This window comes from Aquila chrysaetos, chromosome 3 (genome assembly GCF_900496995.4).
Source record: "Aquila chrysaetos chrysaetos chromosome 3, bAquChr1.4, whole genome shotgun sequence".
Classification (NCBI taxonomy): Eukaryota; Metazoa; Chordata; class Aves; order Accipitriformes; family Accipitridae; genus Aquila; species Aquila chrysaetos.
This window is the reverse complement of record NC_044006.1, coordinates 44,602,680-44,625,494: the sequence shown is the minus strand read 5'-3', so window position 1 is coordinate 44,625,494 and position 22,815 is coordinate 44,602,680. Positions and strand designations below refer to the sequence as shown.

Genomic DNA, 22,815 nt, shown 5'->3' with positions numbered 1-22,815 from the left:
AAGGAAAGAGCACAAGAGTGCAAGTAGATGCACAGGGACTAAAATAGGAAACCCTGGGAGAAGGGAGAGAGAAAGAGAGGAAGAAAGAAAAACAATCTCTTTACACAGTGGGAGTATATTGACAGAGACATGACAACAAGATTGCATAGAAGTTTTATAAACGCTAAGAATTTCTGCAAATAGAACAAGCCATTTCCTAAAAGTTCCCTCTGGGAACTCCTTAAAACCTTCACCACTAGCCTGGCACAAAGACAGAAAAGGCAGATACTGAAAAGGAAAGCCACTTTCAAAAATAAGTCGTGCCACCCTCCCCCAAAAGCATTCCTTGGTATAAGAGCATGATGAGGGAGCCCTTGTGATTTAGGCATGTCTTCAGGTCAGCCAAGAAGAGGATGAGAGAAGGGGGGAGATATAAACATTCCTGGGCAAAAGATGACCACGTTTGGTCAGCATGTCAAGAGATCTGGGAAATGCTGGGAACAAGCTGTACACATGCCATCGGGTACCGGGCAACGTGCTTCCTGAACAGAGTTACATGATCTGACACCAGGTTTGTCTCCCATCTCTCCTGTGTTCCAGCCTTAGTGCTGGGAATGCATAAATCCCCAGTGTCTTTGTGAGAGATGAGGAAAATAAGAAAACCCAATGCTCCCCCTTTTCCATGGGTACATCCTGTGGTATAATAGCAACCCAAATGAAACTTTTGGTAGGACATCCCTATTAATTAGAAACTTACCTGGACAAATCCAGAAGAACAATCATCCACAAGAGAAGGGAGATCAATGTGTGTGGGATATAAAGCCATGCTGATCAGTGGCAAAGGGGAAAGGTATAAAACCCTTTTGCTGCAAAAAGGGCGAGTTATGTATAGGAAGAATCAGAAGCCAAGCTTTTCATTTGCTGTAGCTACTGAGTAAGAAAGATGTAAACTGACAAGTGCTTAATGGTGCAAAGAATTATTTGACTGATGGTATGTCAGCTCACAGTGTGAAGTGAGCAGGGAAAGAAGAAGTGAAGAGGTTGGAAAGAGATCAGCTATGGAGGTGACCAGCGAGTGAACCTGAATGACTGCTGAGAGATGTGACATTTTTCTGTATGAGGGGAAGAAACAGTTTGCCAGGTGCATTCTGCTCTTCCAGCCTCGAGTGCATTGCTGACCCATAAGAGCAGGGCACTCAGGACCCAGGGTGCTGCTGGCACACACATTGTAGCACTGTTACAGAGGAAGAAAAACACATTAGAGGAAGAAGAAAGTCTCAGGTAGAAAGTTCAGTTTCACAGAAGTCAGGAGACAGATTTGCTGCAAATGGCATTTTTGCTGCATGTGATGCCTCCAGAAATCTCTTCCAGGTCTTTTAAAATTCAAGGCACTACTTTTTTTTTTTTTTTTTCTTTCCAGTCTCTCTACCAAAGAAAACATGTCCTGCTGTGCTTAAAATAGTGCTAAGGAAGAAAATAAAAAAAGTCCAAAACCAAATACTTCCCCACTGCCTTTGCCCTCAAAAATGAGAGAGAACGCATTCCTTTGTGTTTTAAAGTATCAACATCCCAGAGCAAAACACTAGCAATTTGCCTTTCCTTCAACCTTAACCTTTCTTCAAAAGCAGGTTGTATTAAGAGCAGAGCTCTCCTGTGTCAATGTTTCCCCATGGACTCCTACATGCACCTGACACAGATAGTGCTACTTCAGCCATACCATTATTCACAGCGACTCATGGCCTTTGTATCCAGAGGATGAAACTTATGCATTTGCAAAGACAGAACAAGCAACACAAGCAGGTGATGGAGATGTGCCTCATCCCTCAGGCTCACTTTTATCTGTCATGGGAAAAAATGACTTGCTAGTTACATAGGTTAGGTTGTTAGACTTACTTTACAACTTTATTTCTGAAAAAGGAGCAACGTATATTCACCAAAATGTTAAATACAGTGTTCCTGATCTGACCAAATACCGAGTATACGGAATTATTTAAATTCTATTAAACAGAGAGAAGAAAAGAAATTCCAAAGAGAAAGCAATACACAGAAGAGAGATGGTTTCAGAAGGCATCACACATCACCACCATATCTAAACCACTGCCTGTTCTCAGCAGATTAACATGGTTCTAACTAAACATTAGTTACAGTAACAGGTCATATTTTAACAGTCCCTTGGTACTTGTGGCCTGGAACAGCTTTACACAGCTCAGAGTTTGGTGAGAGGCAGTTGGACCCGAGTTTAACAATCTTTGATTACAGGGCTGAACTGTGGTACTGTAGCTAATTGGTAGTACAGGATAGCAAATGAAACCTTCAGTTGAAGCAATAAAGTCTCTGACTTATTCTCTTAGCCTGGTGCAAGTTCAGCAGTCACAAAAATGCAGCTGTATCTAATTTTGAACAGAGACAGAAATGGCTTTTAATGTTCAACCTTGAGAGATCTCAACCCTTACCTTACTAATACTTGGCAGCAACCTTAATGCTTTAGTATGACCCTATTACTTGTCACTTTGCCTATAGTGATAGAAAAGCATTTTCAATTGATACAGCTACTAGTTTACTCTGTTGTTAAATATTTGCCAAGTTTGGTAACTGCTTTTTCAATGTTCTGAAAATTTATCACTCTGTGGGAACTGCAGAGCCATTCACACTCCTTCCTGAACCCAGGGTTTAAGCTTTCTGCAGACCCCACATATGTCTACACTGCTGCTTGTAACTGACGGAATCACTGCTCGTAATACTTCATCTGAGCTAGCATTAAAGGGTAGAGCTAGTAGTCTCAGCACAACAAAAACGGGACTTCAAGTGGGTCATCCTCTCAGTCGATTTCCACAAGTTCACAAGTGGGTTTTTACAGCCTCTGCTCAGCTCTGCACGACCCAGAACTGACTGCTTTACAGCCTGGTTGGGGAACACTATGCAAGCAAAAATGACTATACCATAAACACTCCCTCTACAATGCAAGTATCCTTCCTTCCATTCCACACATCTACGCTTCTAAAATTGCTTGTTGTAAGCATAAGGGCTAGAGCATTTTTTTTCAATTATAAACTTTAGATTTGGGAATATTGCTTTCCAGAAGTCTCAAGAATGTGTAGTTAAGATTTGATGCTGTCTTTTGGTTTTCAGCTACCACTCTGAAATACTCCATGGTTTCACTTTGGCCTCAGGAAAAAAAGAAATATGTTGCCTTCTACTTACATTACTAAGTAACTTTTTAAAGAACAGGAAATGGAAAGGAAAGATGTCACTAACAAATGAGTTAAAGGATCCAACTTTGTACTATTAAATTGTAGTATTTCTTCTTTTTTGCTGAACAAAGAAAACTTTCCAAGTTTATTAGCTTAATTCTTCTATGAACTCATTTCCTTGCCACCTCTCAAAAGCCTCTAAAAACAATAATAGTTAAGATTCTCACTTATTGTATGTAACCATACATACTTTGGAAGCAGAGCTAGTTTCTTGACTTTTGGAGGTCTTATGAAAACACTTCTGGCTCCTTCACAGAGATTACAATACTACAAGTTATTACTGACTGCGATGCCAACAGAGTTTTTCCTTCAAAACAGGTGTTGAAAGCACTCTGTAAGGAACACCTTTTATTTAGCAGTTTCCTTAAACAGTAAAAGTTTCTATTTCCAGGTGCTGCAAGTGTTTCAATGCCACCATAATACATGCTACATTGCAGAGCAAAGGCAAAGCCTCTCTGTACCATGTTCTGCATGTAAACTAGGGCCCTGCTGCTCATCCTTGGGTACTTCTGATGTTTGCTAGGATGAAACAACAGCCTCAACTATCAACATTTTTTAACAACCTGGAGAAGTGGGAGTGACTGGGAATCTCAAAATCTCTGCTAGCTGTTTATATTCTTGTGAACTACAGCTGTGATCACAGGTTTGTAAGTACAGGATACCTCCAAAGTACTCAATATATTATTTTGTTACCCTGATTTCTTCTTCTCTTTCTATTAAATTAGACTTTTACTCACATCCAAGCTGCATGCAGAAGTTATGCTGGGTCTTTAACTGAGCAGCTTACCTGCTAGTGGTAAGTGGAGATAAACCCTTAGACACCTGCACACCAGCTTGGCTTAGCGAGCACTCCCAGCTCTGCATAGTATTTATTATACTCTTCCCCAGGAAAGGCTCATGTCTCTGCCTGTTAATGCCAAAAATCAGCTTTGCAGAGGGACAGATATGAGCTGTGGTCTTGAGAGCAGGAAGCAGTAGTGGGGGACAGAAGTAACAGTAGCATTAACAGTAGTGAATGATTTACAGTTTCAGAGCTAACTTCAAGGATAATAAAGGAAATCTCTTTTTTTAAAAAACAGAAAAGCCTTTGTATGCCTCAGAGTCACAGGGGCATTTAAAAAAAGCTTCCTCTGTCACAAAAACTTGATTTTGACAACATCTTACTGTTTAACACTCTTCTAGTTATATATAGAAAATAGCATATCTACTATCCACCCAGAAAGCAAGCAAAGGATACAGTTTTCAGATAATCAAACCCAGGTCAGGTAGTGAAGTAGTTCTTCATTAGGAACTGAATCAGGCACTTATGCTTTACACGTTTCATAGAAATAATTACTTCTATATTTATGGGCTAAGCACAGGCACGAGAAAATCCCTCTTGACTTTCAACATTTAAATCTCTCATCTGGTCCAGTGACGTGATAACAGAAATCCTACAAGAGCTACGCTCCCTTCACAGCACCAGGGCAAAGCAGAATGCACCAAGGAAACCACCTGCAGAGAAGGGCCAGTGTTTTACTTGCTCGTGGCTCTTAAAGTTCTTAAAATTACCATTGTAATTAACATTAACAACAGATTTTAAGCACCTGTATCATCTGGATATGTTGCAAACATATAGGATGGGTTTTTTGCTATACCATGCTAAAAATGATATAACAAAGTGATGTGGCTAACACTGTGCCAGGACCCAGTCTTGAACATCCAACTGTAGGACTAAATTGCCTGTCAGTATGCTGCCTGGATACTGACACTTTATTTTGGACAGGTGTAGATTGAAGATGTATGGGCAAAACATGTAATGTGAACCTTGAAGTAAATTGAACCTGATACCCAGACACATGCGAGGTGCCTTTATTCTTCTGGTGTTCTGTTTTCAGCAAACTGAGGTGAGCATCTGGAGAAAGATATCAGGGGACCCTGCAGCGTGCTGTGCTTTTGATGAGACAGGGGACTAGAAAGGTCTCTTTCCATAAGCATGACAGACTTTTGCTCCAGGGGAAAGGAAAAACAAGTCAGAAAGCCTGCAGTCAGGTGAACCTTTTTATATGGAACCACTTTGGTTTGGTGTTGGTTAACTTGGAGGGGACAAAAAAACCCCAACCAAACCACAAAACACACACCCCCACAAAAAAATAAGTTAACATGGCAATACACACAGAGACTTTGTTTTGCAATGTTTAAACTATGTCAGGCAAGCTTTCAAAAACATATAAAATAGCCAAGAAGAAATCCCAGTGGTGTAGGGCATGAATGGGTGGCAGGAGAGGGGGACAGGACAGGACTCAAGTCAACCACTTGTTCCATCTCTTCTAAGGAATGTAAAGGGAGATTGATACTGAGAGGGCAGAAACAATGGAAGATGGGCGATATGTGACCAGCTCAACATGGAAAAAAAATGAATAAAACAAGCAGCCACCTGCGCTGGGAAAATAACTCCATTAAATATGGTAGAAGAAAGTAAATCCATTTGGCAAGGACTCCTCTGGTTGTCATTAGAGGTTAGTTTAGAGACTTAATAACTGTAAACCTAATCATTCTTCAGTGCATTCACAAATTACATTTTGCTGTACTTGACTAACCACATAACAGACACAGGGCATATGTAACAGCGTAAATAGTACGTTTGATAGATTGTGATAACATTTACAATGAAAGACTGATACCTATTTTTTGTGTATTGATCTGTTTTGACTGAAAAACTTGTTTAATAGTCCGTGGCACTTTAGGAACATAGTGAAGAGAGCATCAGAGAAGGAGTATTAATCACAGGCACACTTTCCAAGGTATACGGCAGAAAGTGCACTTTGTTGCATTTTATGGCAATTATAGTCCCCCAAGTTTCGTCAGAACTCTTCTCCAGCAGCAAGATATCATCACATTTAAAATATTTGTGCCTGTGTTGTTAATAATAGCCTGAGCTGTCCATTAAGCTACACCTGCCAATATTTTAAAGTTATTTTTGACTCTGTAATTTTGAAGGGAAGAAAAGAGGGGAATTCATAAAAACTATTTTGTTCTCTAAAAGTCAAACCCAGTACCTCTCATTATACTGCAGACCCTCCCTTTACATAACAATTGTACATGCTCTTGACAAGCAAAAAACCCTCTTATTTCTATCAAATGGGATTCATGTTTAAATGGATAGTTTCTCTACTTATGAGGGACATTTGAATCTCTGAATTGTACTCTTAACTACTTGTTATTAATAGTATTGTTAACAGAATACTTTTACTGAAATAATATGACTGCCAGATCGACTCTAACATGGTAATGATCCAGCAACAAAAATGAAGTCAAAGGAAGATAAACTGACATGCAATATCAGATCCTCTTTAATAATCCATCTCTGATCACAGAAGACTACATATTTCAGAGGAAGAAGTAAGAAGTGCTACTTACAAAAACAAGGGAGAGCTGCTTCCAGTATTGCTGGTAGTTTTATAACCGAAACAGGAGTGGTTCTATCTTTTAAAAAAAAAAATAAAATCCATCAGCCTACAGTATCACTGTAGATCTTCTTCTAAAGGAACGGTCAAGTTCAAGAAGATTTGAGGCAACAAGTTTCTAACAAATCGCATGCCCTTATGTGTCTAAATTTAGTTCTTAAATCTAGCTGCCTTACAGGCTCATTGATTGAGCCGTCTATTCCTACCTGTTGAGAAGAGGGCATCTATACTTTTGTTCCTTACTGTTTGGTACGATAAGAAGAATGATGTGTCCAATCTCATCCATTTTTATGCAGCATTGACAAAGTCACACTTTGAAGATTTTCTCTTCTTTTCTTTTTCAGAAGTGAAAGTAAGAATTGTGTGAGAAAGTTGTTCCAGGTCTCCTCTTCCTCCAGTCCCGATATTCTTTGGCCATCTTCATTCTCTCCATTTCATCACAGTGTCCAACTGTCTTTCCAGCAGCAGTTCTCCCTCGTGTGATGCATACCATTAGCCTGGATGCAATACCTCAGTGAAAAGCTAGTTTTCCCATCTAGGAAAAGCACACTATTATATTGCGATGTATAGTATTACCCACTGAAAGCACTTTAAGGCTGTGTATTCCCTTGCCCTGCCTCGCTGGAGGGCTCAGAGGCAGAAAACGTTCCTGAGGTTCTCACCAGCCAGTTAGCTGACCTTCAAAATCCATCAATGAACTCGTACAACAAATCACAGAAGTCTCCCATGCTAGTCCAGGCATTTCTATGCAGACTTTAACCTCCCATTGTCTCTGTTCACCCCCAAAAGCAACAGCGCAGCTCCAGCTTGCTCTTCCTAACAGCCTTACCTCTCAGGCTGCTACAGGCACCCTACCTCCCCGCTGGTTCCAGCTCTTCCTTCTGAGCCAACATTACTGACTTTTGAGGGAAAAATTTAATGAAACCACTGAGAGAGCTGCAATTGCTCAGGAGTAGCATGAGCAGGCACTATACACAGATGGGTGACTACCCATTCAAGAAATCTTCCCCACTCAGCTCTATAACATCTTTCCATGCCATTTGCTATGAAGAAAGCACTTGATGTTATTTCTTCTTTGCATTTAATATGGCAGTGGTGAGAAGAGAAAGAATGCATAAAGCTGTTGCTTCCTTCTTTCTTATTTCCTTCCCTAACACCACACAGGTCTACTGGCTATGACACTGTGTTAGAGATGTGGAGGGAATTAGCATAGGACAGAAAGTGAGGGGGTCAGTGGCTCAAGCTCTATAATAAGGAAGACTCTCCATGCAAGTCACACATCAAAGGGGGAAAAAAACCAAAACCAACCCCTAAATTATCATAAATTTCATCCTTTTATACACAAAAACCAGTCAGTTTAGTTGAAGAAAAATTTTCATCTGCCCCAACAAATCTGGCTGATACCCTCAAATAAAAATAATGGCTGGAGTGATGCAGTCACAAATTGCTCAGAACATTGGACTAAAACCAAACTTATCAAATTCCCAAACAGTGCCTCTCAGACAACCCTGCAGAAAATCTTCAGGAACATGATTCAGAAATGCTGTGGATTATACTCTATCAGTTCAAAATGTGCACCCAGTTTTTCTATTTCATTTATGCTGCATCAGCAAACTTTACTATTTTTCACTACAGCTGAAGTTATTGCCTTTCTAGCAAAAGTGGAGGGCTGCAGATCAGTAACTCTTAGGTATAATCACAGCATTTCAATATGTTATCTACAGATTTCCCCCCAGTCTGTTCCTCTCCCTGTCCCTCCCCTCGCTCCCCTCTCCCACCCCCAAAAAAAAGCCCCCACAACTCCAGTCAGTACTGCACTCCTTCAAGAATTTTTACATGCAGTAAATTCATTTTCACTGATATGGCAGTGTCTGCAAGACCTGGCCACTGTCCAGCCCTGTGAAGATCCTGGTGTCAATCCTTTGCTTTGTCTCACCCTTCACAGACACTGAGCATGCTCACCTTCCAATTTCATATAGACTGAACAAGTTCAGTATTTCATACTATTAAGCCTCCGAAAAGGCTGCTGTTCTTTGACCTCACTGGCTCCCTACACAGAAAAACCCTGGGCATCATTTATCATCCAAAACCACCTCTGCAGCCATATGATGCTCCATTCACTAGAAAGAATAATCACCTGGTATATGAAGTGAAACTGCTATATAGGCTATTGTCAGACTACAGAAGTAAGTTACAGAAAATTGATTTGAGACCACTAGGACATTTAAACATCATGCAAAACCACATTAATTTCACAACTATTACTTTGAAAGGAAATTTTCATGCACTGCCTAGAGTTGAGTTTTTCCTGACAGCCGGTCTTGCAGAAGGGGAGGTTATTCTCTCCTGGTTGGAGTGAACTACCAACAGTGTCCCATACATTGGCTATAGCAGATTGAAAGGAACAGACAACCATCTCAGATATCACTAAACAGCCCAAGGCACAAAGTCCCTACAGGTACCAGCGCAGGCCATTTCATTTGGCATCAATGCCTCCATGAAGCTGGAGTTCCTCTTGCTGGCCAGTTTCAGTCTGATCAGTAATAGCAGAGTAATGTTTGCTTCAGACAGAAAGGAACCAGGTACAAGGTTACAAGTGAAATAAGCTGAAATCCAGACCATACTTGTAACAGCTTTTTAGTACTTTGACTTTCCTAATTAGGAACCTGAAGGCACCTGCCACGTGGTAGCTCAGAGAATTCCGCCTATTCAGCAACACCTTTCAAATGCCAACCCTGAAGAAACACTTTTTCTGGTTCATCTTCATGAGCTTACTGTCCTTGCTCCATTTGTACTGAAACGTGGGAGGAAGCATTCACAGCTTTTCCAAAAGGTCACTGACTTTGATGATCAAAGCGTTTCCCTACCCATCTCACCTCCTTGGCAGCAAGTCTCGAGTTTTACACCTTTAACTAGCTCCTACCTCTCAAGCTAATAAGGGTTCAAAAAGTGTGTTGCATTATGTGAAATAGTGCAGAATCACATATTCAAAATTTTACTGTTTAGGTTTTTTCTAACCAAATTTGTTATTTTATGGGTTTTCTATAGAGACCAACATACACAACACATTTACAGTGCACTTGAAAGAGTGTTTAGATCAGGCAGCTCACTCCTACCATTACATATGTATCCTTGCTATCACTGTCAGGAGTTCCTTGATTAAAGTATACAACTGTCATAATGTGTAGATATCATTTTAACATTTAACTTATAAATGTCAAATCAAACACACACCTTGATTTGTGATGGCAAGCTACTTTGCTTAAGACGTTTTTCCTTGGCTATATCGAAACAGGAGACTCCTGTTATATCTCTTTGCTACAGACACATGTAATCCTGGCTGTGCAATTTATTGGATGAAATTTTCAGACTCCCTTTTATGACAATTATTCTTCTATGTTTCAGGTCATTGATGATGACAAGCAGATATTTGCAGAACATAGGATTCTCCAACAAAGAGCTATCTAGTACAAAAAGGGAAAGACAAGCATGAGGTATGAAAATCAAAACCCAAATTAAATATGTTCAGCTTCCAAAGTTTAATCTAATTTGGCAAGTATTTTTGGAGGTGCATGGTCCAAATGTTGTCCAGCATGAAGTTAGTTTAAGTCAGCTCCTAACAGTTTGCAGTCCAGGGTTATATTTTTATAGGTTGCTTTGTCTGTAATAAGCAGAAATGTGTACAACTTTACTCAGAACTTGAATCATCATGATCTAAAAAAACCTCTATAATGTAGTGTTTTTCTGTTAGTTATTGTAGAGCTATGTGTCCTGGTTTCAGCTGAGGTAGAGTTAATTTTCTTTCTAGTAGCTGGTATAGTGTTGTGTTTTGGATTTAGTATGAGAAGAATGTTGATAACACACTGATGTTTTCAATTGTTGCTAAGTCAAGGATTTTTCAGCTTCTGATGCCCAGCCAACAAGAAGGCTGGAGGGGCACAAGGAGTTGGGAGGTGACACAGTCAGCACAGCTGACCCAAACTGGCCAACAGGATATTCCATACAATGTGACGTCATGTCCAGTATATCAACTGGGGGGAGTTGGCCTGGGGGGATCACTGCTCAGGAACTAACTGGGCATCGGTCAGCAAGTGGTGAGCAATTGCATTGTGGAATATACAAAACAAGTGATGCACTTCTTGTATTATTATTCTTATTGTCATTTTATTATTGTTATTATTATCATTATTAGTTTCTTCTTTCCTGTTCTGTTAAACTGTTCTTATCACAACCCACGAACTTTTGTTTTTTCCCCAATTCTCTCCCCCATTCCACTGGGTGGAGAGGAGTGAATGAGCAGCTGCGTGGTGCTTAGTTGCTGGCTGGGTTTAAACCACGATGCTATGTCACAGCCACCAGAAGTGAGAATTATCAGTCAGCAGATCGTCAGTAAGAACATGTAAAGATAGTTGTCGAATTTGGTACAAGTTCTAACCTTCAGAACTTCAGGAGATTTCACTCAATTTCACACCAAGCAGAAATGACTGTATGCCCAGACAGTCTTGACAAACATAACTAAACTGTTCCGTTGTGAAAGTTAGTTCAGATAATTTTATTTTACCGTGTAAAATTCATCTCACATTGCTGATTTTAGCAAGATTTTACAATGGTAAGTCAATGTCTGCTGTCATCACTCAGTATGCTGAATCACTAGTGTCCACACAAGTAATTTCATTTTGAAGTTCTTTAGAGATTAGCATTAAAAAACCCTAATCCTTATCCCATAATCCATATGTGAACTTTTTGCCCGGAGGGAAAGAGAGTGAGCTTTCACTCCGCTTTCTCCATATTAGGAGAGGGGTGGTTTGCCACCTAGGAAATGTGTAGGTTTTTCAGCCTCTCATGTCTACCTGTCCCAAGAGGAACGGGGCTTGAGACCCACAGATTTTGGGAACACAGGCATAGAAGCTCAAAACCTGGCAGCTCTTATAGTTGTCAGACTGTTTCAGAATCACTAAATTTGATTTATTCACAGATTTCAAAGCCAAAAGAAACAAAGCAATCATCTTTACTCTTCCTATGCAGAATCAAGGCCACAGACTTTTACCTAGCTGTTATTGTGCCAAGGTGAATATGTTTTATTGAACTGAAACCATTTAAAAAAAAAAAATCCAATTTTGAGTCCCAGAGCTGATGTTTATAATCTGTTGGGACCAAAACCAGGGTTTTCTTTTACTTTTTCATTTATATCCTGGTAGAAATAGCTAGAATAGCATCCCTCTGCTAAGCTCTTTACAAATACATAGCAGGCTGAGCCTGGTCACAAGGAACTGATTGTTTAATGCACAACACAAGGAAGGGCAGGGATGGGGGAAAAAAAAGGAGATAGACAAATTTACAGGTGAAAAGACTAAAACACAAAGAGACTGATAGCCACATTCCAGCGTCTTCCACTCCTACCATAAGAACAGCTTAAACATGTGCTAACCCCTTAAAAATCCATCTCCAAACAACTTGTCTCAGACCACTCAGGAAATCAGTGACAGAGCTCAGAACGTGTGAGTGCCATGGGAAGAAAACTGCCATCAAGACCCGGGCTTTGAAGGTAACTGCATAAATATCACAAGAGCCCTTCTCTGTCCCAAAGTGTTCACACCCTGAAAAGGCAATTAACTGGAGAACAAGGCAGATATTCATTACACCTCCTGACAGCCTTTGGCATTGCTAGGTTTGGCCTCCCTTTCCAGCTATGAGCAGAAATCACATATCAAAATCAGATACAAGTAAACTATAGCTACATATAACAGGTAGCAGAAAATTACTGACATATACACACACACCCCCCTCACACTGCTTCCTCTCTCCCATGTTTTCATTTATCTGGCAAAACAACTGACCAGGAGCCAAACTTAGAAATCTGAGATCATTTATTATTTTTTAAAAAAATAAGTTTAAAAAAATAAAGTCACAGTGATGGTGTATGCAACTTCCATTAAGTTCAGACTTCAAGCAAATTGTCCTTCTGTTTCTGCTACCATATACTACATGAGATGAGGAAAAAGTCTAGGGAAATTCTTACTTTTCTGGGGAGCCCATCAGCAGTGCATACAGTACCTCCTGCCTGTGTGTTTTGAGACTAGAATACAATCATTACCAGTAAAAATACACCAGGGAATTCCAAGGTGCAAAGGGCTCTCTTACATATTTTCCAGATTAGTAACACTTTTCTGCCCAGCCATATTAGTATCCACCTGACAGTGCAAGCCAGGCAAGTAACCGTGGGTGGGATCTGGCTGGCAGAGCATAAGTACCTGTGCTCTGGCAGACTAAAAGGTAACTCTGAGCGCTATTAAATGCACCTCTTGCTCTCCACTGATGAGATAAAGAAATTAAGTTATTTATGTTAGGATGATGCATGCATTAAGCATTTACAACTAGAATCACACACATACCTCAGAATCCAAATGCTTCTGAGTGCTCCAAAAAAAAAAAAAGCAGTCATCTCACTGGGGAAGCCATGCTAGCTTCCCATACTCTCCTCAAAACTATATGTAGTTTAGCTTGGAGGTTTTTAAGCTTGGTTCAATTAGTGTAACCTATGTCCTGTGTACCACCTAGCTGTAGGACTAGTTAACTTTGCTCCTTGTCAGTTTGTCCTATATACAGAAAGTGAGGGGACAGGTTTGAATTTAGCTTTCCTCTTCTCACCCCTTGAGACAGATATTATGAACAAACACTTCAATCAGAAGCTGCTTCTGCTGAGGACTCTTAGATGTTTCCTTGGAAAACCAAAGAAATTTTACAAATATATTTGTGATGTTATTCATTTCACTTGATGGTTGTAGACAACTTATTGGAAGCAAGTTAACAGTCTCAGTCCAGAGCTGAAGAACTACTGTCCACACTAAAGAACAGATCAAATTTCAAACAGGAAGAAGAAAGAAAGAAAAGAAAAAAAATTAAAAATCACTGAGCAGAAGAACAAACTGGCATTACTCATGTTCCTAACATTGTAATTTCACACGGAGCAACAGGTGACAATTTGTGCTGCAGGAATTAGGGCAGTACTATGAATAAATTGAGAATTCTTGTGTCTCTGCTGCGTCACACCCTCCCACCTTCACAGAGATCCTGTTAAATTAAGGCTAGTGGATCAGAGGGAGTGAACTCATAAAAAGGTTATCATCACATCATAGGCTTTTCTTCAGGGCTCAGAGTTGGTATTGCATGAGGTCATGTATGAATAAAAACAAACCACCTAAAAGTCTTGCCAGCTGCCCCTCCCCCCAGTTATTTCAGACACAGTCATTTCCTTTTAATTACGCAGCTTAGTAGATGCAGAAATACTGCTTATTCTCCATGTAAATACATATCCAAAGTTCAGTCCCGATTAGACTATAGGATAAAAATTAGGCTGTAGGATTTGCTACTGATGGGTCACAAGCTTCGAGTCTACTGGTGAAACTTTGGGGGTTTTTACAGATGCAGGCTCAGGTGGGAACTCAAACAACTCCTTGTCAAGTTGTTGCACAAATGTTTGGTGATACAGCCTATTGCAGCCAGCGGGAAAGGAGCTGCTTGCTTTGGCATGATTGCAAGACGACTGGCACAACGGACAAGCAAGGCTGTTGGCAGTTCATAGTAGTAAGTAAAGATGCAACCTGAATTAATACCATTATATCTAACTAGAGGTCAGTGCAGACTAAAGTATGAGCCAATACATTTTCGAATCAATTTAAATACTTGTGAACTCCCATTTAATGCAGGGAAGTATTATATGCCTTCATGGAGAGAGACAGAGATTAAAGAATTAATTCAGAGCAAGCCTGGCATAGAACAAGAGTCAAGTCTCCCAAATTTTTAAGGTATTAGACAAGAGACAAGATCATCTGGCATTGCGCTTGAGGCGAAGCCTGCTCTTGGGGAAGCCACCTGACTGGGTGGCTGGCTGGCTGCTCCAGAAAGCAGCAGTCCCTACGTCTCCTTTGCATCAACACTGGTGCTTATCTCATCTCACAGGGAGCTGGCCCAGGCACAATGAGTCAGCATTCACCTGTGCTGGCCTGTGGGAAGTAATGGCAAGGTATGAGAAATGGGACTACCCCATTCAGCAGCAGGTAGCCATTACAGCAGCTTAAATGTAGCGCAAGAACTTACCCAAAGTAAAACAGCAGCTCCCCATCTCACAGGTATGTTGTAAAGAGGAACACAAAGATTATTAAGTACTCTGAGACTCCAGTGAAGGCAGACTTCCTCTAATAATTCAAAAAGATCCTTTCCCCATTGAGAAAGCTGAAGAAAATGGCAAAGTGATTCAACTATTTACATGTTGGACTTAAATAATTGTCATCCAAAGCCTTTTGTGAATATATATCCAAAGCAGAAGACCTAGAAGACTCTCTTCCGGGCTGCCAGAATACTCACTGGGTTTCCAGAGCATTACAGCCTGCAGAGTCACCCGCACAGCAAGGGGGAGACAGCATTTGGGGATATATAATGCAGCTTTCAGCTAAATAATCAGCCAACTTATTTCTGATTAGGCTGGCTTTCGAGGTGAAGTTCAGCTACGCAAGGAAAGGACTCCTACTGTTACAGAAATTAAGCGGTATATGCCTCCTATAAAATTCCTTGAAAAGGATGTCTGGATACATCCAAACCTACAAGCTTTTCCTCTCCACCACGAGGACACCAAACCAGAGCCCAAAACATCAGTTGCTGCAAGCTATAAAACTTCGTTTCAGTTTTCTGAAGTTTTCAGTGGTTCAAAGCCCTGATTCAACTTCACCACTGCTCCTTGATAGGGAAGTGCTCCAGTGCCTCCACTTACTGAATTATACAATAGGCACTTTGAATAAATTCTGGAGGGTGGGAAGGGAAGGGAAGGTCACTGGAGAGTGATATGACAGTGTTTGCTCACAAACCGAAATTACTGAGGTCATTAACACCAGAGCAGACTCTGAAGAACTACTGGAAAGCCTAATAGGTTAGACAGCATAAGATTAAGTTTGCTGTAGATAAGAACATGAAGAGGTGTTTTCGGAGGAGCAATTTAAAATTACTCATACACGTTGATTTCTAAGCTAGTTGTAGTTTCTCAGAAAAAGTTTAAGCATGATCCTCAGTGGTTTAACAAGGATGTTTGCTCAATGTGCAGAAATGTAAATAAGATACTGGTCTGTACTGAAAAGCAGATGAAAATATGGTAGAATATTACAGAGCTAATACATATATATGTTTTCCATAAGTATATGACCTCACCTTTACTCCGGAATTCAGTTTCTGGAAAAAACCTATCTACTCCTGAAACTACAGAGTTGAAGGAGATGAACTGAAAAGAATTCAAGAAAGAGGGTAAGAAATGAGAGGAAAAGGCTTCCACAGAAGAAGTTAAAAAGATAAAAGGTCAAATTAGGTTAAACTTTTTGTGGTAGTAGCAGAGTATGGGAACATCAGGAAAGGGATGCTACCGAAATAGCTCCTTTTCTCCTCTCCAGTTATGTTCTATTTCCCATCGTGGGATCTGTGGGGTAACTTATGATCCTATGTGGTATTTTGTAGGAGGAGGGGTGGGAAAGCCTATGGTTCCAGACAGAGCTTTGCTTATTCTTTTACAAATTGTTTTGCAAATACACACCATAGTCTGTCGTGCAGAAGTTTGATGTACTGCAGCTGCCACTGCCATAAAGCTCAGCTCTTCAGACAGGAGGACATCCTTTAGAGACCATCAGATTAGGTTGACTAATTGGCTGTTCTGTCCAAAAAGCGAGTCTTTTACAGCAACATGATTTATATTTCTGCATTGTATGTGCTTTTGGTGTTTCTTCTTTTGTATTCATATTTCGAGAGTGGACTTCCCTGCAGGGACTTATGCCAAAGTTTACAGTAGCATAAACACTTGTAGTTACTCAAGGAGCTTGAGTTTCTCTGTTGTAGAAAATAGAGAGGAAAGGCATTGAAATTCAGAGATAGTGAATTTCAAAGTTTTGTCTTCCCTTGGATGCCCTTCATACAATCTCTCAGAGACAGTCTACCAAACACCAATATTCCTGGGCCACAGGCTGAAAATCACTATGATAAAGAGTTAAAAGGCAGTTGAAGAATAAAGTGGACAATTGAACCTAATTAGCCATTCTCATAGTAAGGGGAGAAAAAGGGGGAAGAGAGACAACACAACATTTTAAACCAAACATTTAAATGCTCAATAAACCTTCTATTGCAACATATAATTAGCCTGTTGAACACATTCCCACAGGATATTGTTGTACTATATAGTTTAGTGAATACGACTGTAGGTATTCCTTGTTTTTAATGTACCCAAGGTAAACACTATTCTGTGGCTTCTAGCATGACAATAACCAGCTAGCACTTGTGTTGTAAATCCCATCGTATATCTCCCACCCAACACAGACACTATGCAACCGGTTTCAGTGTGTAAGTTCAGCGTTGGAGCATTTCATATTAACCACTGTCAAATGCATGGGTTTGGGCTAGGGAAAGTGTTGCCAGTGTGGCAATTTGTGCCTCCCAAGATTTACCCAGTAAAAATGATCCTCTCCCTTCTTTCCTCCCTCTCTCACTTACTCAGGAGGTTGCCTATTGCCATTTCTTAGCAAAGCCAGTCAAAAATTATTCCCAAGCTGTTAAGATTTTGAGCTGTCTCCTTAAATTAAAAAATCTATATCAAAGAAGTGTTATTAGCTGAGTAGTAATAACAGGTAGGAAGAGAACAAGAACTGTTTCTTTCTTGTTTTTCATTTAAATGTTTCTATTTTCAAACAGACCAGCCAGCTCTGCTTATCATTTTTTAGCCATAAAGGGAGTTGGTTCAAGGTTTGTCAGCATGATAGGTCTTGCCTCCATGGAGGTCTAGCCTCCATTTAGCCGGGAGATACTACCTTTCAAGGATTCTTTTAATAGAAAGTGAATTTTTTTAAGCTTCAGAAGTATATATGCTCTTTAAACTCTGTTTTTTCTGATTTCTAATAGCCGCCACCTTAGCAGGGAAGATTGTTATGCGGTGTTCAGCATCCTATTGCATGCTCCTGATCGCCAACTCACAAAGCCAGGGGCCAGTACAACTGCTGTGTGCATGGAGAGGAGTATTTCAATTCATATAGTGCTTCAATAAAACCAAACCAACCAACCAACCAACCAAAAAAAAAAAAAGCCACTCATGCACACACACAACTACATCATTTCACAAAAGAAAAAAGAGAAGGCCAGCCTAATATTGGTTGATTTAAAATTGTAAGAGGTTCACCATTGTTTATGCTCTCAGGAAAGGCAATCACCAGCACTTAGCAAGCACTGTCCCTTTCTCTACACATCTGAAACCACCCTAGGGTACAATATCATGCAATTCAAAATGTACATGGGTTCTCCACCTTCTCCAGAAGCACCTCGCACTAGCTGTGGCCAAAAAGAGAGTATCAGACTGCAGCATTAATACTAGGTAAAAAACTACTCTGATATTTCAGACCTCCCAAAGTATTTTAAACAAAAACAGCAAAAGAAACTTGAAAGAAAAAAAGAAAACTCACCATTCTGGAGACCAAGAGCTTTCTCCTAGATCCAAATTATGTCGTTGCTCAAGACATCAGCACTGTTGAAGGAGCACTTATTCTTGCTCTGGCTTTGAAAAAATCCAGTGTGCTCAGGGTTCAGGTAGGTGCTCGGAGCACACCTGGTGCACCTCTCTCTTAGGGGTGCTGAGCAATGCCTGCTGGAATGTGCAGTCTAGCAGGTACCTGGCACCACTTGTTCAAGCAGACAGGAGGGACTGATGGAACTACATTACCCATAATTGCCTTCAGCTGGTTTATGATTACACCTGAAACCAGGAGGGGTGGTGTGGGAGTTTTGCCTTAGGGAGGAGAGACAGGCATGCAGAGGAGAAAGGAAAGAAGGGTGTGCTCCTTGTGTGCTGCTGGAAGAGAGTTAGGGTTTTCTACTTTCACACGCCATGTTGCAGATATATTGAATTGCTGGGAGGGGGACAAAGGATGGCCTTCTGATACAGGTCAAGGTTAGAAATAATTAGATTTACAGGCAATGAATACAGTCAAAAGCCCCGTGAACCTGTATAACCGGTTTGGGCATCTCTGTGCATGTGAGAGAATCAGACAACTGGGTATGAGGAAGCAAGTGAAGGAGGGGTGGCAGCAGCCCAAGAAGACATTTACAGAGGAGGGAAAGCAGAGACATTTGCAGGGAGCAGGGGGGAAGAGTTCCTTTTTGGCCCCATGAGCTTGAGAAAATAGCAAGTTTTCCCAGGTTTTACATTGCAGGTGTTTTTCTCAGTGATTTCAGCATTTTGTAGGATAAAGTTGGTAAAGATTAGAGGGACAAAGATTATAGCCACAGAGAGATAAGATAAATGGTCTTTGTGCCAGGAACATCACAGGGAGTTGGAGAAGAGATGATTTGCCTGTCCTGTTGTTATTTGCTACCTGTGTTTTTGTGGCACTTAGGACTCACAGCTGAAACTCCCCTTTGATGAAAATAGGCTTCACAGGCTTTCTAAGCCTGCCTCCAAAAAGCTGAAGTATAAATCAAATAGGATAAAAAAATGGAGAAAGACAGAATCCAGGTTGCTTATGGAGGAGATAGTGTCAATATTGGTGCACAGTTTCCACCAAATAAGCTACCTGACAAAATAAGTGGTTTTGTTTGACCAGGACTGGTAGCAAAGTGGGGTGAAACTCAGCAAATAGTTTAATCTGGAAAAAAATGAAGTTGAAATAGTGCCAATGCCATTTCAACTAAGTGGTCAATCCATCGCAGCACCATTCAGTTCCTTCAGAGAACTGAACAATTCCTGCCTCCCCATGATCCAGAAAACAGCCTTTCCAACCTGACCATATAGGATTTTGGGGTGGGAATCTCTTCTATTTTGTGTAATAAAGTGAGGCATTGACTGTGACAAAGATGAAAAAAGAGATGCCCCATCTCCAAATGCTTTAACCAACTAGATATGTTGTTGAAGAGAGCTCTGTCCTGCTATCAGAAGCAAGAGGTTAGAATAACACAGCAGGATTATTCACTTTGTACTGAAACTACCTGTTAGAGAAAAATTAAGTAATTTCTATGCCGACTGCCTCTCTAAAGGTGTAGTTTAGAAATTCAAGATCTGGAAATAGAAAATGTGGGACAGATAAAGCCCTGTCAGACACCAGGAGGAGAAGGGAAACATTTCTAGAAAGTGGCTTACTCAGAGCTATTAAGAAAGCAAATATTTAATTTTTGTTATATATTTCATTTCCTGGGGTTTTTGAGGTAGGTACTGTCTATTATGTGTCTCTAATAATAATGACAATGACACCCCGAACCAGTCGAGACTCACTGTTATACTAATATAATTTAATAATAAATTAAGATCTTGGTTTCTTAAACTCTAAATTTCAACCCCTTTTCTGTCATCTCAGACTACTCCTTAAAATTTCCATTTAGATAAGACTTTTCCCTTACTTTATTTCTCTGAATAGACCATTAGCTCATAGCAGAAAAGTTGGTTCCCAGTAGAAGTTTTTTCAGAGCCAGATGTTTTTGACAAACCACTCTTATGATTCAAAGATAATTTTAAAAATATTAGTGGTTTTTTACCTTAAACAGAAAGACTTGAAGTTTAGGCTGATGGTGTTTAACATCTGTTTTTGTAGGGATGAATCAAAACTCAATCTAATGTGCTTCTCAACTCTTTCTCAGCTAGAAAATCACCATGGAGGATATTTGTACCCGTAGCTTTGTGGGACCCTGCAGGTGGGACCCTGCTGAACCACATAAAGCATCTACAGGATTTCAGTTCACCTCTGGGCCTCAGAAAAGGGCTTGAGTATTGACATAGTCTATCTGGGTTCTCTGTACAAGGGTGATCAATTATTAGTTCCCACATTTTTATTAAAGTCTGCCACTTCTGTCTTGTTGCATAACAGAGTTAACCTTGAAGGCATCTAAAATGGGTCTTTAAAAGACAGCACTGCATACTCTGCTACCTCTCCAAAACCAGATCTGACCAGTCAGCTTCCGTTTCCAGACTCCACTGAAACCCATACTCTGCAACAACTTTTCTTTGCACATCATTTGATGGGACGCTGTGGTTTTCTGCAGGTTGACTCATTTTCAAAGCAAAGTCTTCTAGAAAACAAATTTAGACTGTTAGGCCTTAGGAATGCTAAGTAGTATGTGGACAGTTATAAGCAATTTCATGTGTTTAATTAACTGCACTGTTTGCGTACAGGGGAAACCCACATGGTGTACATGCAGACAAAAGCAATAGCAGATGCTCGCAGGCTCATTTGGCAATATATTTTTCACATTTTTTGTTTGCTAAGCTCAATCCACTTCTCAGATACATTTCTGCCACTGAAATCAATGGAATTTGGAGAAGAATATTTTAGGACAGAAGCAGGAGCTACGAGGTTAATTTTGAGATGTAAAGTTTGGAAGCTGGGAACACATGTATGTAGGAATCCTTGGATGAACGCTGGACATGATGGGGCAGTCCACGTGAATGCAGCAACTAGAGTAGTGGTAGCAGAAGAGCTGGTCTGCAGCAACCAGGGCTGCCAACTCCAGGGCACAAGCAACATCATGAGATACTTACCTCATTTTGGAAGTGAGTGAATGCTGCCAAGCCACATCCTTTGGCTTTTGCAGCCTTACTGGTAGTGGTGGCAGGATCCTGGAAAGCTTGGGAGCTTGACATTCTGGCTGGACATAACATAACTTGTATGGGAAGTGGCAGCCATGTCTTCACTTTTCATTTGATTACAGAATGTGCTTTCCACTTCACTGATTTTTTCCTTTTTGTTTGTTTGTTTAAGTAACTACATATTTTGTCAGCTAAACCTAGCAATTATTGCAGGGCCAAAGGGCTCACTTTGGTTCTGTCTGTAAACATATTTTATTTGCCTGCAACAGATTGAATGGCTGGGGCAGAAAGTAGCATATCTTTTTGGACCTGATCTCAGTTTTGTTGCAGTTCTCATCAGAAGAATGATAAACACCAAGGCTTCAGTGTACATTAGATATTGTTCTCATCCCGTTTGTTTCAGTTGTTCCTAAAGCTCATGAGAAAACAAATATGAACCCCCTGCCCATCAAACCATTAAAAGAGAGGCACCATAAGCCCTAGGCTACGTGACAGTTACCTGTACAATTATTTCCACCGAAAATTAGCTGTGGCCACTACACCACAATTTATGCATGCATGTGTGAGAGGAAACAAAGGTACAATGTCAGGCCATTCTGGATATAAAAAAGCCACTCACACATGGTCAAATATATTCGCCCCCCCCCCACTTAAGAAAAACTTCCATGGCAGAGAATATTGTGGCCCAAAATGTTTATACATGGGGTAGCAGCTTAAGTATACCTCCCAATGAAATAACGCTTAATAACCAAGAGAGGTGTGGAGATGAAAATTGGGTTTCTGCCAGGTCTATGCTAGAAAATGTTTAATAGTATAGTTATGCTGGCAAAAGCAGTTTTGGCTGCTTTACTGATTCCAGAACCCTGAGTATAATGTGTACCAGCAAAAGCACTTCTGCCAGTTCTGTGTCCACATTAGGGCTGTTGCCAGTATCAAACGTCGCCAAATAGCACACTTCTAAGGGACACCACTTACACTGGTGAAAGTTTCTAATGCAAAGCAGGCTTTACAAACACTAGTGAGTACTCCACCCAGGCAAGCAAAACCACCTTTCCTGATAAAAAGTGAACCAAAGCAACAGAAAGCTTCTACCTGGTTTCTGAAGGGCAAGATAAAGCTCTGGGCAATGTTAAACATCAGAAAAACAACTCTCAAAGCATGTTGTATCCTCAGCGGGCTATCTCTTAGACTTTAGTCAAGGTGAAGACTTGGTTTAAAACAAAAACTGTGGCATCGCATTTTAATGAACACATAGAACTTGTGGCAACACTACCACAGCATGGGAAACTACAGCCAAAGTCTGCAGCAGAAATATCTACTGAAACTGCTGAAGGCAACAGACCAAACTGAAACAACACTATGCAGCATGGAAGTTAGTAAGAAAGATGTTATATTGAGCAGCAGAAGTTATATCTGTATTTACTGTATCTGCTTGCGTTCTGAAAAAAAAAAAAAAAACCAAAACCTGGAATCAGTTCTCCATGGTGAGCTGGACCAAGAACTGAAATTTGTTTAAAAAAAAAAGAAAAAGAGAAAAAAATACCACCCA

General features: G+C 40.4%; 1 protein-coding gene across 2 annotated transcripts in view; it reads right to left on the bottom strand.

The window, feature by feature from the left end:
• The window catches only part of MACC1 (MET transcriptional regulator MACC1), a 36,871-nt gene extending 18,594 nt beyond the window's left edge, over positions 1-18,277 (bottom strand). The window contains exon 1 of one of the 2 annotated variants that reach the window (XM_030010431.1): positions 18,157-18,277. In XM_030010431.1, the coding sequence (XP_029866291.1) occupies positions 18,157-18,159 (3 nt within the window). In that variant the 5' untranslated portion in view covers positions 18,160-18,277. Of the gene's footprint in view, positions 1-16,250; positions 16,300-18,156 lie in introns of those variants that run through there. The other variant, XM_030010430.1, reaches the window with a different exon arrangement.
• Positions 18,278-22,815: the final 4,538 nt, after the last annotated feature.